Genomic DNA, 17,258 nt, shown 5'->3' with positions numbered 1-17,258 from the left:
GATATGACTCACTTTCATAGGCCAACTCTCTCCACATACACTAATTAATTAAAAACAAAAGACGAAAGAAACCAAGACCATTGCTAATGAGTTGGTTTTCAGTTTATCATTGGCGTAAAATAACTGGAAAGAAACCATCCTTGACCCTCTGTGAAGAAAAACCAATCCTTTGTAACTGTGTGGTGTTAAAGAAGAACTGGAATACATAGGAAGATGACCTTCCTGTACACAGTAGAAGTCAGCGGTTAATGACTAGACGTCAAATTCTGTTGACTAGAGTGGGAGCTATGCACTTGATGTCAGAAATTGATTCTAACTATTTTGGCATTTGTCAAAGAATTTGTGGAAGCTCAGATCTGGTAAGACACACTCTTAATGGCTCTTATATTTAGTGTTTTCTTTTATGAAAGATCAAAAGCTGTTTACATCTTTAGTCTCCTTCTGTGGCATCTGAATGCTCACTAAACAAACCAAATGCTCATTTTTGAGACAGCTCTGTCAAACAATAAAAGAATTCTAGTAAAGCCACAATATTCCTTTGAAAAAATGTATCTCACCTTTACCACACAGTCATGGACACCAGAATCCCTATTATCTGAGTTGTGCTAGCAGTGGAAGACAGTAGCTGATTCTTTTGTCCAGTTTTGTAAATACGATTTAAATGGTATCTGTGTGGAATTTTAAAATATATGCAGATCTTACTAAGCTGCATAGTTAATATGGATACAGTAGTTGATCTGGATACAATAACTTAACTGTAAAGATAAAGAGTTAGGAAGTTTAGAAACAGACATCATGTAAGAACGAGAGATGTGAGTTAAAAGGCATTGATGAGTTAAAGTAACCACGGTCCAAGAAGAAGAAAAAGTTAAAATACTTGCGGAAAAAGAGGAACAAAAAAAAAGTATGGCATGAATAGTGAGTAATAAAAATGGTTAAAACAGATGTAAAATGTACAAACTTCTGTGCCTCTGGGGAACAGTGCTATAACTCCCCCACCATCCATCAAAAATGCCTGATTATGAACAGTAAAAGGCTGCCAGGTCTGAATGTACACAACTTAGCATTCTGTTAAATAGTATGATGATTAAATGTCACTTGATGTAATCTGGAGAGAAAAATCTTACATATGATTAGGGAAACCCAGAACTTACACAGGGGTAAGCAATTGCTCTTCCAAAATAAAATCAAAATCTATTAGACAAGTATTAGCGCTATGAGGGAAATAGTAAAACTAAAATGATAAAGGATGTAATAAGAGCAGCAAGAGGAGTAGATGTGCGTATTTTGCTGAAGATGTGGGGATATAAAAGTAGTTTCCCATTCTGAACATTTGATAGCTTCCATGTTGAAGAATAAAAATGTTGATGTTTCAGAGCATTTTCTTGTTTCCGCAATTCCATCAGCGTACAGGGAATTGCTGTACAACAGAGGAAGTTTGCCATTCAGAGGGGTCCCTGCCTAAGGTGCTCATAAGCTATGAAACAGGACAAGTGAAGCAATTTCAGTACAAACAAAATACTCCTAGTCTCAGCTTCGTCTTTTTTTCGTGAGCCTGTTTCCATTGTAGAGAGGATTCTCAGTGCATAAGAGATACTACAATACAATTATTTCTATTTGCTCCATAAATTACTTCCAGTTTGTACAGGAACAGAATCCTTACGCCAGGGCAGGCACAGTACAAATCCCAGCTGCTGGCATTTCCTAGGCACATAACAGCTACCTGAAAGGGAACTTGCATATGCACAATGCCCAGTATAATGGAGCAGGTGCAGGTTAAACTTCTGCACCTCCTTGACCTTGTCATCTCCCAATGTAATGCTCAAGACTTTGCATTTCTGGTCTTTGAGCAGGCTAGGCGGCTTTACAGGGTTGCTATTTTGTTAGGGTGCCACCTATCAATCACATAGTTGGAGGGAATCCAGTGGATTGGTGTGGGGTGAGACCTAGAAAACCTAAGACAATTTTATGGTTGCAAGTGTTGGACTGAAAGATCAGCTGCTCTGTATTTGTAACCTTGAGCACAGGCCAGTGAATGATTCATTCCCATGAAACCTATGGAGCCTGTTAAAATAACTATGATAGACCAGTTAGACCAGCCCATCTAGTGCTGTGTTTACACTATGAAATAAAATTCACTTTTCATAAATTAGATGTTTTTAACCTTGACCTTATGAACTCGAATTTAATTGTCCACAGACATTCCGGAAATTCAACCTTCTGTTTCTCCATGTTGACTTACTGTATCTCCATTGCCTTATCTAAGTTCAACTGCTTGAGCAATGCTTTGTGGGTACCTATCCCACCATGCCTTAGCCCTGTTGCATTCTGGGTGTTTTGTGCTGCTGAGTTGTGGGAGGGAAAGAATTGCCACAGTTGCTTGAGTGTGTGTGATGTCACTATCCCAGAATGCAAAGCACTCTCCCAGAAATCAGAGCACCCACTAACTGCGCAGAAATGAATGTGAGATTGTGCCATTCGCTCTGGCACAGTGCTAGCACAAGCATGGATCCACAAATGCTTCGAGTCATTGCACAGATTGTTACAGCAACATCCTGGAAGTTTGTGCACTTTTTCTTTCTACCACAGAGGGAATGGGCTCAGATGATAGTTGAGGGTGATGATGAATACTTTGAAGAGGGAATCACTCAACTGTGGGCCAAGAGCTTAGAATTGCTGGCTGCCCTGGATGCATTGCTGACAATGGAGCAGTGATTTGGACTTGTGCTAAAGTTCTGCATCCACTGCTGGTCATCCCAGGACTCTGAAACGATGTGGTCCTGCCAGTATATGCTGGTTTCACAAGTCCACTTTTATAGAACTTTGTGATTTGCTGGCCCCCCACCCTGAAGCGCAGTGATACATGAATGAAGCCGGCTTTAATGGTTGACAAGCGAGTGGCAGTCGCTCTATGGAAGTTTGTGATGCCTGCTGGTTATCGGTCAGTGGCAAATCAGTTCAGGGTGGGTAGGAGGCCACAATGGTGCAGGTAGACAGTACAATCTGTCAGCAACTCCTGAGGAAGACTGTGACCTGGGGAGATGTGCAGGCCATCGTGGATGGCTTTGCTGCCATGGGATTTCCTAACTGCAGTGGGGCAATAGATGGCATGCCCATCCCCTCTGTGGTCCTGGACCACCTGGCCTCTGAGTATATAAGCAGAAAGGGATACTTCTCGATGGTGTTGCAGGCGTTGGTAGATCACAAAGGTCATTTCACAAACATCAGTGTGGGATGGTTGGGGAAGGTTCATGACATGCGCATCTTCAGAAATTCTGGTCTGTACAGAAAACTTCTGGATGGGACTTTTTTCCCAGACTGAAAAATTAAGATTGGAAATGTGGACATGCCTATTGTAATAGTGGGTGATCCTGCTTACCCTCTGCTTCCTTGCCTCATGAAGTCATACACAGGCATCATGGACTGCAGCAAGGATTTCTTCAATTCTTCTTCGAGTGGTCCCTGTGGGTGCTTCACAGTAGGTTCCCTCTCCACAGTAGGTGTCGGGCTCGCCCAGCGCCGCAGATCGGAATTCTTCTAGCAGTTTCCACTGGATTGCGCATGCGCCGATGTGCGCCGCTCCCTTGCGCGCCCTCGGTCATGTGCATGATCCGGTCCCCGCCAGTTCCTTCTCAACCGCCAACGGCTGCAGACGGAATCCGCTCTGGCTCTTTACCCTGAGACAGATAAGATAGTTGTTTTTCCTTGTTAGCTTGTTTTTCTTTTCCTATTAAAAAAAAAAAAAAAGCAAGGCATACAATACAGTAGAGAGAAGAGGAATGGAGGGAAGGGGAGCGGACAAAGACAGCTGTTTTAAGCCGTCCACTACCTCGAGGGCTGTGAATGTTATCTAGGTGATAGAATGCGCTAATTAGCAGCTAAGTACCCGATTAACAGTAAAGACTCACCACGATGGCTTCCTCGGAGTTTAAGAAGTGTGAGTCATGCCGCGAGGCTATGCCGGCCTCTGATGGGCATAGTGAGTGCATTCGTTGCCTGGGGGAGTCTCATGTTACCCAGAAGTGTTCACACTGCTCTAAGCTTACAGCCAGGGCCAGGAAGGACAGAGAAATGAGGCTCAAAATGATGTTGTTTGATAAGGCCCTCCAGCCTGAGCCGCTGGAGAAGCCTCACACAGAAGGGCCCTCTGGGTCACATAAAAGGAAGGCAGCGTCTTTGACCCCTTCTTTGCAGAAGAAGAAGAAACTCTCCCCGGCTCGATCCTTGCCGGCGGTCCCAGCGAGCAGGACGAGCGGAACGCAGAGCCTTCAGCCGCCAGCTGGTGAAAGCGGCAGCGCAGTAGCACACGTGGCCGAGGCTGGGCCTCCGACTATACAGCAGTCGGCACGGAAGGCGCCGCAAGCACCAGTGCAGCAAGCACCGGAATCGGCGGCACCGCTGCGCGCAGCACCAGCACGGGGCCTACCAGTGCCGGAGGAAGCTACCCGCGCGGCACTGCTGATGACGGTACCGAGCGCGGCGCCAACAACAGGGCCGAGATCCCCGGCACAGGAGGGGGCGGCGCCCACCCTGCAGGGGAGGGGGAAGGCTAGAGCCAAAACCTGGCACCTCAGTCCATCTCCAGACAGGGCTGCCATGCCCTTGTCACCCAGCCCCCCTCCCGAGATACACACGCCGCATCACCGGGCAGCAACTCCACCGGCTTATTTCGGGCCTCTCTCTCCGTTCCTCCAACCACTTTTGCCGTGGCTCAGGCCACCTTCACCATTTTTGGGCATGGATCCCCTTGAGTACTATCACAAACCAGCTTCACCATTATCAGTGTCGTCACGGAGATCCCGCTCTCCCAGACATCATGGGTAGACTCCTCGGTCGTGGTCCAGGTCTCCGTCACCGGGCCCTTGCCCATGTTGCTATGGCCGTCCTCATCATACTGAACACCGACATCGGAGGTCCAGATCCAGGGGCAGAGCCTCTCCCACTCCTCATCAATACTCCCGTGTACACTCTCGCTCTGGGAGAGGAACGCAGTTGTCCCAGGGGAATTGGGTCCAGAGTCCCGAGACTTTCCTTCACAGCCCACAAGGGAGCAAGCATACCAGCGAACTTGGGAGCCAGCGGACTTGTGGGAGGCTTACCCCAGCGGTTCCTCCTCATCCTCCCCAGATGAGGCGATTGTCCCCGGGGATGTCTCCCCTCCGGATGACCTTAAACAATTCCAAGAGCTGTTCAAAAGAGTAGCATACACTCAGGACATTCAAATAGGAGAGGTACAGGAGAAGCACCATAAACTCCTGAAAAATTTGAGACCCCCGGCTTCTTCTAAAATCGCTATCCCGCTGGACGACGCCATTATGGAGTCAGCCACTAACATATGGCAGACTCCGGCCTGTATTCTGCCTACGAACAAAAGGGCAGATAAGAAGTACTTCGTCCCAGCCAAGGGCATGGAGTTCCTGTTTAGCCACCCGCAACCCAATTCTTTGGTGGTCAAATCGTCCCAGCAGAGGTCGAAGACATCTCAGTACAAATCAGGGGGGTCGGATAAAGATGCTAAGAAATTAGAGCTGTTCAGCAGCAAGGTCTACTCCTCCTCTACCCTATTATTGAGAGTGGCAAACTACGCGGCACATTTATCAAACCATAACTTTGACAATTACTCTAGACTCACCTCTCTCATGGATTCACTTCCAGAGGACAAGAAGCCAGTGTTAAAGGCGATTGTCCAAGAGGGCTATGCGGCATCACGAACGGGAGTTCAGATTGCCCTGGACGTGGCGGACACAGCGGCACGCTCAACAGCCGCAGCAGTGGTAATGCGTAGGGAATCCTGGCTCCAGACGTCTGGTATCCCCAGAGATCTACAGGCGAAGATTGTGGATCTTCCCTTTGACAAGCAAAAGCTGTTTGCAGATTCAACTGACTCAGTCCTCCACTCTAGCAAAGATTCGAGGGCCACACTTAAGACCTTGGGTATCTACACTCCCCCATACAAGAAAAAGAAATTCTATCCTCAGCAAAGACGCTACTCTTACCAACCACAGCACGCACAATATCAGCGAGGCTATGACCAAAGGCGCCAACAGCAGCAGCAGTACAGGGCTCCCAGGCGACGTTCTCAACAAAGTCGTACACCCTTGGGGCAAGCCCAGAGGCAGCAAGTTTGACGGGTATGTCGAGGACTGCACTATCAACACCATTGCTCAATGCCACTCACACCTCATGTTCCATCATCACCTCAAACCGTTCCACTCCCAATGGCAAAAGATCACAACAGACAAATGGGTGCTGGAAATTATAGCCACGGGCTACACGATCCCTTTCCAGTCACTTCCACTGACGAAACCTCCCACCCGGCCTCCTCTCAGGGACACTTCCTACGAGGCGAGACTGAAGCAGGAGGTAGATCACCTCATGTTCATAGGGGTGGTGGAAAGAGTGCCGGAACAATTCCAAGGGAAAGGTTTTTACTCATGCTACTTCCTAACAGAGCAGAAAACAGGAGGCTGGAGGCCGATTTTGGACCTACGGGGGCCTCAACCGATACTTGCGCAAGCAGCACTTCCGGATGATTACAGTTGCCTCCATACTTACGGCACTGGACGATGGAGACTGGTTTGCAGCCCTCGACTTACAAGACGCTTACTTTCATATAACAAACCACCTGGCACACAGACGCTTCCTCCGCTTCACGGTCGGCGGGGAACATTTCCAATACAGGGTTCTTCCGTTATCCTCGGCACCCAGAGTCTTTACCAAAACCCTGGCAGTGGTATCAGCTTACCTGCACAGGCAGGGCGTGTTTATTTTTCCATATCTGGACGACTGTCTACTGAAAGGGGCCTCAAAGGCAGAGGTCCTACGCATGATACGCGTCACCGTGAACACGTTTACTTCGCTGGGCCTAGTTATCAACCTCGCAAAGTCAAAGACCGAACCCACGCAAGATATAGAGTTCATAGGGGCGCGCATAAACTCTATCGCATCAAGAGTGTACCTGCCCGACGCCCGCTTCCACACCATCAACTCCTTGGTGCAAGTCATGAGGTACAGCCCCGCGGTGCCGGTCCTAACGTGCCTGCAACTGTTGGGGCACATGGCGGCAGCTACGTTTGTGGTACAGAATGCTAGGTTACACATGCGAAGCGTGCAGCATTGGCTGGTGAGTGTTTACAGACCAGCATCCCATACCGTCCACAGGATAGTATCGCCCACGACGGAGGTACAGAGATCACGAGCGTGGTGGGAAAATCCCAAGAACCTGCTAGTGGGGGTACCCTTCCACCAACCACAAATTTCTATTTTTCTTACAACTGACGCCTCCCACATTGGCAGCAAGGTGATGCGAGGGCTATGGTCCCCTGCGGAACAGACACTGCACATAAACATACTGGAGCTCAGAGCAGTGTTCAATGCGTGCAGACATTTTCGGAAATACCTGCATGGCAAAGTAGTCAGGATCAATACTGACAATACCTCCACGATGTTCTACATCAGTCGACAAGGAGGGGCACGATCCCGTGCGTTATGCGCAGAAGCAGTCCGACTGTGGAATTGGTGCATTGCCAACAACATAACGTTGAAAGCCTCGTATTTGCCAGGAGCCCACAACGTGAAGGCAGATCAACTGAGCGGGCGCTTCGCACTCACGTACAAATGGCAGATCCGCTCTGACCCGCTACGACGCATATTTCGTACCTGGGGGTTTCCCCAAGTCGATTTGTTTGCCACCCAGTACAACAAGAAGTGTCCACAGTACTGCTCCAGAGCAGGAATAGGGCGGAGGTCCCTGGGGGACGCATTCATGATCTCATGGAAGGCCCCTCTACTCTATGCGTTTCCCCCCACCACACTTATCCACAAGGTTCTGCAGAAAGCCAGAAGGGAGAGAGCTCACATGATACTCATAGTTCCAACTTGGGCCCGGCAACAATGGTTTCCCTTGCTTCTGGGCATGTCGGATCGTCCACCACTTCACCTACCGGTGGTGCCGGACTTACTCACGCAGGCTCAGGGGTCCATAGTGTACCTGCACGGACTACGCCTACAAGCATGGTTAATCCATGGCTCAGCGCTTTAGAGAGCACGTGTATGGAGGGAGTACAACAAGTCTTAGAGTGTAGCCGAAGGACCTCCACCAGGAGGACTTACGAACAGAAATGGACACACTTTACTGCCTGGTGCTCCGCCAAACAATTAGCTCCTCTTGACATTCCTATAACTGTAATACTAGAATACCTATTGGACCTCAAATGAGACGGGCTTTCTCTATCCTTGCTAAAGGTCCACCTCGCAGCTATATCAGCTTTTTGGCACAAGGAGGAAGGGCCCACCGTATTCACCCACCCTATCGTTACAAGATTCTTGAAGGGGCTGGTAAACCTGTACCCCCCTCGAAAACTGCTACCGCCGTCGTGGAGTTTTGACTTGGTGCTCCACACGCTATCGGGACCACCCTTCGAACCATTAGCCACGGTACCCCTCCGACTCCTTACCATGAAAACGACCTTCCTTCTTGCGATTACGTCAGCCCGCAGGGTGAGCGAGCTCGCAGCAGTGATGGCAACGCCGCCCTGCACAGTATTCTCAAAGGAGGCGGTGATCTTACGGTTACACCCAGCCTTCATTCCAAAAGTTTCCTCAGAGTTCCATCTTAACAAACCAATAGTCTTGCCCTCGTTTTACCCGAAGCCTCACAGCTCCAGCAGGGAAGCGCGCCTGCATCTCCTAGATGTGAGGAGGGCGTTGGCCTTTTACATAGACAGAACCAAGTCCTTCCGGAAAATGGACAGGCTTCTGGTGTCTCTCGCTCCCAGCTCAAAAGGGGAAGGCCTCTCTTCCTAGAGAATTTCAAAGCACATTGTGTCCTGTATAAAACTGTGCTACGAGCTGCGAAAGACCCCTTTGCTGGCCCCGCCTAGGGCTCACTCCACCAGAGCGGTGGCGGCATCAACAGCCTTCTTCAAGGGAATTGTGTTGAAAGACATTTGTAGAGCGGTGACTTGGTCATCCTACGACACCTTCGCCAAGCATTACGCCCTGCATCGGGTGTTCGATGAGGATACCCGTCTGTCGACAGCAGTCCTCTCGAGGGCAAGCGGCACATGAATCGAGTACCCACCTCCTTACTTGGGGTTACTGCTGGGTAGTCACCTACTGTGGAGCAGCCACGGGGACCACTCGAAGAAGAAAGAGAAGTTACTCACCTGTAGTAACGATGGTTCTTCGAGATATGTCCCTGTGGGTGCTCCACTACCCGCCCATCCTCCCTGCTTTGGATCTCTGTCCGGTGTTTTTCAGGAGCATCCGAGGCGGTTGGTCAAGGAACTGGCGGGAACCGGATCACGCACATGACCGAGGGTGCGCAAGGGAGTGGCGCGCATCGGTGCATGCGCGATCCAGTGGAAACTGCTAGAAGAATTCCAATCTGCGGCGCCAGGCGAGCCCGACACCTACTGTGGAGAGGGAACCTACCGTTGAGCACCCAGGGGGACACATCTCGAAGAACCATCGTTACTACAGGTGAGTAACTTCTCTTTTCAGATTCAGCAGGTGCAGAATGATGGTGGAATGTGCCTTTGGCTGTTTAAAAGCAAGGTTCAAGTGACTACTGACCGGTCCCCACCGTGGTTGCAGCATGCTGTATTTTGTATAACATTTATGAATCCAGGCAGGAGAATTTCATGAGTGCCTGGCATGCAAAGGCTGATGTCATGAGAAGGGCTGATTTGCAGCTGCTTAGAAGGCCATTCTCCTATACCAATGTAGAGGCAGCAGCAAACAGGTAGGCTTTAAAAGATAGCTTCATGCATGGTCTGCCATATGTGATTGCACTGTATTTCACTGTTATAATACCACCCCCCAGCCCCTGAAATGATTTGTGTTCCCCGCCAAATGTGAACCAATAAATCAGACCATGGTTTTCACAGAAAGAATACTTTTATTTGAGGGGAGGGGGTTAAGTTGCAAGGAGGAAGAATAGATGTAAAGGGAAGGTTATTTTCACAAAAGGATGGGCAGCTGGTTTGTCGGCCCTCTCCACCCCCCTGCCCTGGTCCTCTGCTGTGAGTCCTCTGCAGACCATGGCATCGTGTCAGGCAGTTATGGTATCAGCTCTTTCCACCCCCTGCAACCTCCCACAATGATTTGTGCACCCCACCACATATGGGTACCAATAAATCACACCATGCTTGTCATAAAAATACATTTATTTTGGGGGAGAGAAGAGGGTTAAGCAGTAGGAAAAAGGAGTGTCGTCAAGGGTGGTGGCATAGCCTTTTGCAGTGGATCTTGGGGGTGGAGTGGCAGACTGTCCTAGCCCTCTCTCCCCATGTTCAGAGACCACAACAACAGCCGTGGGTGACCTGGATTTAGGGGAGTCTGGGCAGCAGGGAGCAGAGACCTCAGCGCTGCATAGGGAGTACCTCTGCAGCTCCAGCAGGGAGAGCAGATCATTGGTTTAGTTGCTCATAGCCATTATGAGCTTTGCCATGTCCTCTGTCACATACGCCAGTTGCTCTCTCCTGAACTCAAGCACGGTCTGCTGCCACTGTGCGATGCCCCTTTTGCTGTCAGCAGTTGGTGTTTCAGTCTGCTCCAGGTGCTGCAGGGTGAGGGCCTGCTTGTCCCATTTGAGCTTCCTTGCCCTATCTCTCACACTGAGGATGCCCTGCTAGAAAGTGAAAGACAAAACTGAGCTGCAGTTCACACGAAACGCTTACCCATAGAATGAACGGGTCTCTGTCTTTATAGTCAGTGACTTCCTTTTTGCAAGGCCACTCAAGGCTTCTTAAGGATGACAAGGATTCAAATTCTGCATTGCACAAGCCATCACTTACCCCTCCACTTTACTAGTAGCGGGTGGGCGGGCGGGCAGTGAATATACAGCACTTCGCTAGGCCAGTTCTCCCCCTTGGCAACTTTGAAGCATCAAACTTCAGAGTGCTGGCATGCGTGCAGTACTTCATTAGTAATCTCCCATCACCCTGATTAACATGCCCCCTTCGAAGTTGGGGGCAAGTGTAGACCCAGCCGAAGAGTCCCAATTAAGATTGGGCAACGTGGGCGGGTTCCCTCCCAAGAGGCACATGCAGCTGTTCATAATACTGGCACATCTTTGGAGATGATTTGGATGGTCCAGTGGCTTCACAGACTGTGATAGGCCTGCCAGCATTCTTTCACCTTTACCCAGCATTGCGGATAGTCCTGGGCATAAGCTCTGGTAGTCATCGTGATGGCTCCATGCTGCAGCTCTCGTGCGACCCTTTGAACTCAGATCACAAACCCAAGTTGGCAGGAGATGGCTACTGATGCAATGCAATGGCTGCCAATGCAGCGCGATGCAATGGCTAAAAGAAATTAGAGTTTCTGGGCACCACTTATATTTTCAGGATTTCTTGGTAATGAATTCAAATTCACAGGCGTCCCATGACCTACTTCTTGCACACCTGGAAAACGGGTGTGGAAGGGGCCATAGCAAATAACCATGTAGCAATATGGGATACCTATGGGACACTTCTGGAGGCTAACACTCAATTTAAAGACATGGTTTTTGAACTTTGCCTTAATTTGAACTTTTGAAAATCAAACTCGATGCTATGTCAAGTAGCTTTCCACAGTTATACTACTGCCCTTAGTGCTGCCTAAAATCAACTTAATGGTTAGTATAGTGAAGACAGTGACATTGTAAAATTGAGCTAACAGTCTTAAAGTTGACTTCAGCGTGTAGTGTAGACATAGCCTTAGCCAATCTTTTCAGCGTACACCAGTCAACCAGGCAGGGACCACAGCAGCCATCCGCTAATGGTAGAAGAAAGCTTGGAATCAAGCAACAAGAAGTTGCTGAATCTGCACCAAAGTTTACTGGGGCCTGCACAAGTTGCTTTGGTAACAGACACTTCTCTCTCTCTCTCTCTCTCAGAAAGACCCCCCACTGAGGGCTCTCAGTCAGCACCTACCAGGGCAATGTAATGCACAGCTAACATTCTCTATTAGCAGGGTGGCCTCTGTCCTTTGTCCAATGACATGCTTTCCTCAGCGCTTGCCAACAAAGAGGGCACAGGAGACACATGGCGCATATGTAGTTAGGAAGTGAAGCTGGAGGACTATATTTAGTACTCAATTTTTTTGTAAACCATCTTAACAGAGAACCTAAACCAGCAGTTAGGAAAATAAGTCAGCTGACAGGACAAGGGTGTAGCCCAGAACAACAGCTGAAAAACACAAAGGCACACTGGTGTGGATTCATAGAGCATGGGCCCAGCTATAGGAATGGCTGTAGGGCAAGGGGGGGGGGGTTGTTGTTGTTGTAGTAAGTGTGGCCTGCCCGGCCCCTCTGCCTCCCGCCCTGGTGCACCAGCCAACCCTGCTTCCCCACGCCCAGCTGTAATTCAGTAGGAGTTGAAAAAAAACACCCACATGAAGCAGGGGGCCAGCACCTCTGCTCAGGGTGGTGAGGCAGCAGCTGCACTAACCAGCCAGAACCAAGAAACAGCAAGTGCCCATCCCTCCCACCACAACGTGAGCCAGGCTTGGCCTGGGTGTGCACGCGTGCAAAGAGTTAGGTGCTGGGGTAGCCCTGGCTGTGCCTAGCATGCTGGACGGGCAGTGTTGGCCTTGCTCTGCAGCTCACACTGCTTTTGCTCGCTTGGCTGCAGTCAGCAAGAAAGTGTCCACCTAACAGATGGCTTGAAGCAGGTCTCTTACCTGAGCGTTGCACTGAGTGGGGCAAAACACATTTTTAATGCAGCGATACTCCATGAGTTTTGTCGCCAAAACCCTCTTGTGCAGTTATAGTCCTGGAGTGCATGCTTAGTGTCTGTGCTGGATAGCCACCTACATGGTGCGGCAAGCCCCACCTGTCCCCGCGGCGCCATTTTTATTCTTGGTCTCTTAGCTTGATGAGCAATAGCATGACCACATCTCCACAAGCTGAGATGCCACCCCGGCTGGAAGCATAGCCATAGCACCTCACCGTTGGCACACTAAGAGCCCATTGACAAGTGCGCGCGCGCGCGCTCTCTCTCTCTCTCTCTCTCGTTTTCTCACTCTGCTTATCAAGGCCAAAGTGAGAGCATTATTAGATGAGGCTTTGGGTTCTTTAGAGCATAGGTAAGCATGGTGCACAGAGATTTAACTGGACAACTCTGATCAGCAACATCACAGAGCTAGACTAGCATTCATCAGTGTTTTGACACCAAAGCCTCAAACAGCAAAATTTGTTTTATCCAAGACCATAATCTTGGAATTAATGTGTTGAGCTTAGGGTTAATCCACATTTTAGAGAAACAGGCTCGCCGTCCATGGTAATAAAAAGGCAGATGACTAAAAAGGGACTTTGAGACAAAAGAAGTGAACAGCATTACATCTGTCATACTGAAGTCCTGGTTACCCTGTCATTGCTGCTGTTTATCTTGGTATCTTCAGAGTGACCATGCACTATTAGTGGAGCAGGCACTGACCTCAGAGCCAGAAGGTCAGTTTTGAGAGGATTTCCTAAGGAACTCAGGCAAGGATGATGGGGTTTGAAGAAAGGCTTAATGAGTTATCAGTTACATAAATGAGAGGTTTCTAATGTGAAACAACCTGCATACTGAAACTTTAGGGATGTTCTGATCTTTCCATGGCTCATTTAACCCAAAGTTCTAGCTCAAGTATAGTACATCAGGCTCTCTAAGCAGGTACAGGAGACCCTCAGATTGCATTATTGCGACTTATGCATTTCTTGCAATACCATGAGTCGAAATCATGAGTGGTGGGGAGCCGGGAAATTGACCAATGTTGCTGTGTCTGGCTCTGGGCTCTCCACTGCTCCTGGCTCTCAGGTTCCCTCAGCAGCACTGGCCAGTTGCCCAGCTCCTGCAAGCAGAGGGAAGATTGGAGTCAGGCTGCTGCTCCCTGCCACTCACAGAAGCAGGAAGTCAGGTGCAGCCGGGACCAAGGGACTTGAAAGCAGCAGGGTCCCTCTCCCACCCAATCCCAACTTGTACCCCACCCCGTTCCTATATAGAAATTGGGTGTCTGCTGTATTTGCAACTCACTGTGGCATCTGTCAGAATGACAAAAACAAAATTCTGAAGACTGAAAACCATGTCCTTAATTGCCAAATGGTAAAGAGAAGTACTATGGGTGTTCTATTCCAGTCCTACTACTGGATGTATCTCTATCAAAATGACTTGTCTGTGAATGCAAGAGTCAGAAACAGTGAGACGTCCCGTGGCACCTTATAGACTAACATGATTTGTAGCACAAGCTTTTGTAGGCGAAGATCCGCTTTGTCACGTGCGTCTGACAAAGCGGGTCTTCGCCTGCAAAAGCTTATGCTGCAAATAATCTGTTAGTCTATAAGGTACCCTAGGATGACTTCTTGTTTTTGTGGATACAAACTAACACTGCTGCCCTTCTGATACAAGAATCAGATGCATCCATACGTTTTATTTTAAGTGGTCTTTTTCTTCACTACCACCGGATTAAAGCAGAAATGTATTTATTGCTTTTATTGGCCTGATCCTGCATTGAAAATCTACTTAGTGCCATCTGGGGTAGGGGTCGGCAAACAAAATATCAAGAAGAGCCATTTTTTCCAGTTTGGTAAAAAATTCAATAATTCAGTAAGTCAAGAGCTGCAATATATGTGAATACGAGATAGTCCTTAATAAATAAAGTCAGACCATAATTTTTGCAACCCCCATTATAAGAACAGTGCACATTCGTAATACAATACATGTTTGCTGTAGAACATTCACAAACTTTTTACATATTCTATTTCTTCACACTTTACTTGTGTATATTAGTACCATTGTCTTTGTGACTTTCACTCCAGAACCCCCTCTCTCTCTCTCTGGAGGATGCTAGGGAGAGTTATCTAACGATTCAAGCTCACATACTGTGTTCATTAGACATGAATTGTTCACTGTTGGGCTTTTACACATTCACTGTTGACCAAAAATAATCAGGAGGGCTTTTTTTTTTATTATTTTAATTTTTTTTACTTTGCAATCATAGTGTCGGGAGCCACAAAGAAGTCCATAAGGAGCCAGATGGGGCTCTGGAGCCAGAGGTTGCAGACCCCTGATGTGGGGGTTTACCATCCAGTTCAGTGTATCATGCAAGCCTACCGTGAGCCGCTGCTGCTGGCTAAACTGGAGCATTTGAACATCACATACTGTCTTTTTTCCTCAACTGAAAACAAATATTTGGTTGTGTGGAAAAGGAGCGAGGTGGAGTGTCCCAGTGAGCCCTTCAGGGTCATGGAAGAATGTTCCAGGGCTGAAGTTATTGCCTTGTTGTGAAGTATTAGTTAAACTTCTGGCACTGAACCAGAGAGATCTCTGGAGAAGGAGCCAGACTAAATATTTGGCGTTTGTACCCAAGCTCCAATTTTAGCATACCCCTTCACAGAGAAGCCAAACAGGGTGTTTAGGGGATTTACACCTCCAGTAAAAACTCTCCAGTAACAGATTTGCTTCCCCAGATGGCTCTTTATTTGTATGTTTAAGAAAAGGACAAAATAACAGTATTTTAAATTTGTCATGTTAAAAAAATAAGCCCAGTCTTCAAAATACACAATTTACTTTCCAGAGGGGAAATAGAAATGCAGCCAAAATACATTACAGATGCCCAATCATGCTTCAATCAATCAATTGCAAATGTTTCCAAATACTTTGGTAAAATTAAAAGTAAATGCAGTTCTCCTTCTCTTTTCACATATTTTTGGATCCTACTTATCATCCCTTTAAAAAAAAAAGAGACAGTCCAAAGGTGGTAGTGGTTATTGGACTTCCATACATTGCTATTTTGATAGGGGAGGACTGCAGAATAAATTGGGGGATAGGGAGAAGATGAAGGTAAATAGGCTGTAATACAGTATTTATGGACAACACTGCAAAATTCAAAGCAACTTTTCAGGGGAGTGTGGTGTTTGCAGGGAATTTCAGAGTTTATAGAGGCAAGTTTCCTTGCTTTTCCTCTTTCAAATAAATCACTGTAGGAGCTGGTCACAAGGTCAAACAATGTGAAATACTCTTTGCATTATGTTCACAGTGTTGGTGAAAGGCCAAGTCACAACCAAGTACTATCGACTACTGTCCAAGCATGGAGGCTGGGTTTGGGTACAGAGTTATGCTACCATTGTGCATAACAGCCGTTCATCACGGCCTCACTGCATAGTGAGTGTCAATTATGTCCTTACGTAAGTCAAAATATTTTGTACCATTAAACACATTTATCAGTACTTAATGGATTACTAATTTAATCATTTATCCAAGTTTATTGTATAACCTTCTGGTATCATCTTATATGTATACAGTCCACAGCCATGTATCGCTCCCCATCTTTCACTTAGCGTAAGAGATTGTATAGATGGCCTACTGGGTGAAAATGACTTACTTCTACACACTACTAACTAGCATCCTGAAGGATTGCATGTCACATTACTGGTAATTAAGTGGGTTACAGTGGAGCCTAGAGGGTGTAACTGAGATCAGAACCTGTATATTCTGGACATGGTTTTTGCCCTGAAGCGTTTACAGTGGAACTAGACAAAACAAAGGATGGGAGAAAGAAAGTAATATGCCCATTTTTTCAAGCAGGAAACCCGGGCACAGAGAGATTAAATCACTTGCCAAGGGTCATACAGCTAGTTAGTGCTCAACTATATATATATTTTGCAACTGTTGCAAGGCCTGTAGGCAGAATTTTACATCATTCTCTGGACATGAATGAGTCCTAACTACAGAATGAGAGGAGAAGAATTTTTTTTTCTAGTTACTCTGTCAATTACAGGTTGAAGCTCTCTGGTGCACCACTCTCTGGTCTGGCAACACCCGGGGTCCAGTAGGGCAATGGATGTTTCTGGACCAGAAAGCCTCAGTGGTACTGAGCCAGTCTGGCTGGTTGACTGGGAGTGTAGCCCTGCTGGGGATTGATGGTGGGGCGTCCCACCAGAAGCAGAGAGCTGTGCTGGCAGCCCTACAATGGAGAACCAGGCTGGTAGGCAGGGAGTGGAGCTCTGCAAGTGGGGGATCCAGCCAGGAGTGGAACCCTCCTCCCCCTGGCAGCATGGGGGCAGGGAGCAGAGCAGTGTCCAGGAAAGGAGCCTGGCCAGTAGGCTCGTGGCCCTGGAGGCTTGACCTCCATGGTCCGGCAATTTCCCTTGTTCAGGACTGCTTAGGTCCTGAGGGTGCTGGGCCGGGGAGGTACACTGTGTATTTGCTGTAACATTTTTTTAACTGGAAACACTGTCATTTCCTGTGAAGTTCTAGCTATATACTATAGCGGGTTTTAGATTGCTGATTTTC

General features: G+C 47.8%; 1 protein-coding gene across 3 annotated transcripts in view; it reads left to right on the top strand.

The window, feature by feature from the left end:
* The window catches only part of SIM2 (SIM bHLH transcription factor 2), a 98,547-nt gene that overhangs the window by 55,300 nt on the left and 25,989 nt on the right, over positions 1-17,258 (top strand). For all 3 annotated transcript variants that reach the window (XM_074996297.1, XM_074996278.1, XM_074996288.1), the window contains exon 8: positions 16,003-16,150. In XM_074996297.1, the coding sequence (XP_074852398.1) occupies positions 16,003-16,150 (148 nt within the window). The remainder of the gene's footprint in view (positions 1-16,002; positions 16,151-17,258) is intronic.

The sequence above is a fragment of the Carettochelys insculpta genome, chromosome 1 (genome assembly GCF_033958435.1).
Source record: "Carettochelys insculpta isolate YL-2023 chromosome 1, ASM3395843v1, whole genome shotgun sequence".
NCBI lineage: Eukaryota > Metazoa > Chordata > Testudines > Carettochelyidae > Carettochelys > Carettochelys insculpta.
Note: the sequence above shows the minus strand (reverse complement) of the source record. Positions and strands in the feature narration are given on the sequence as shown.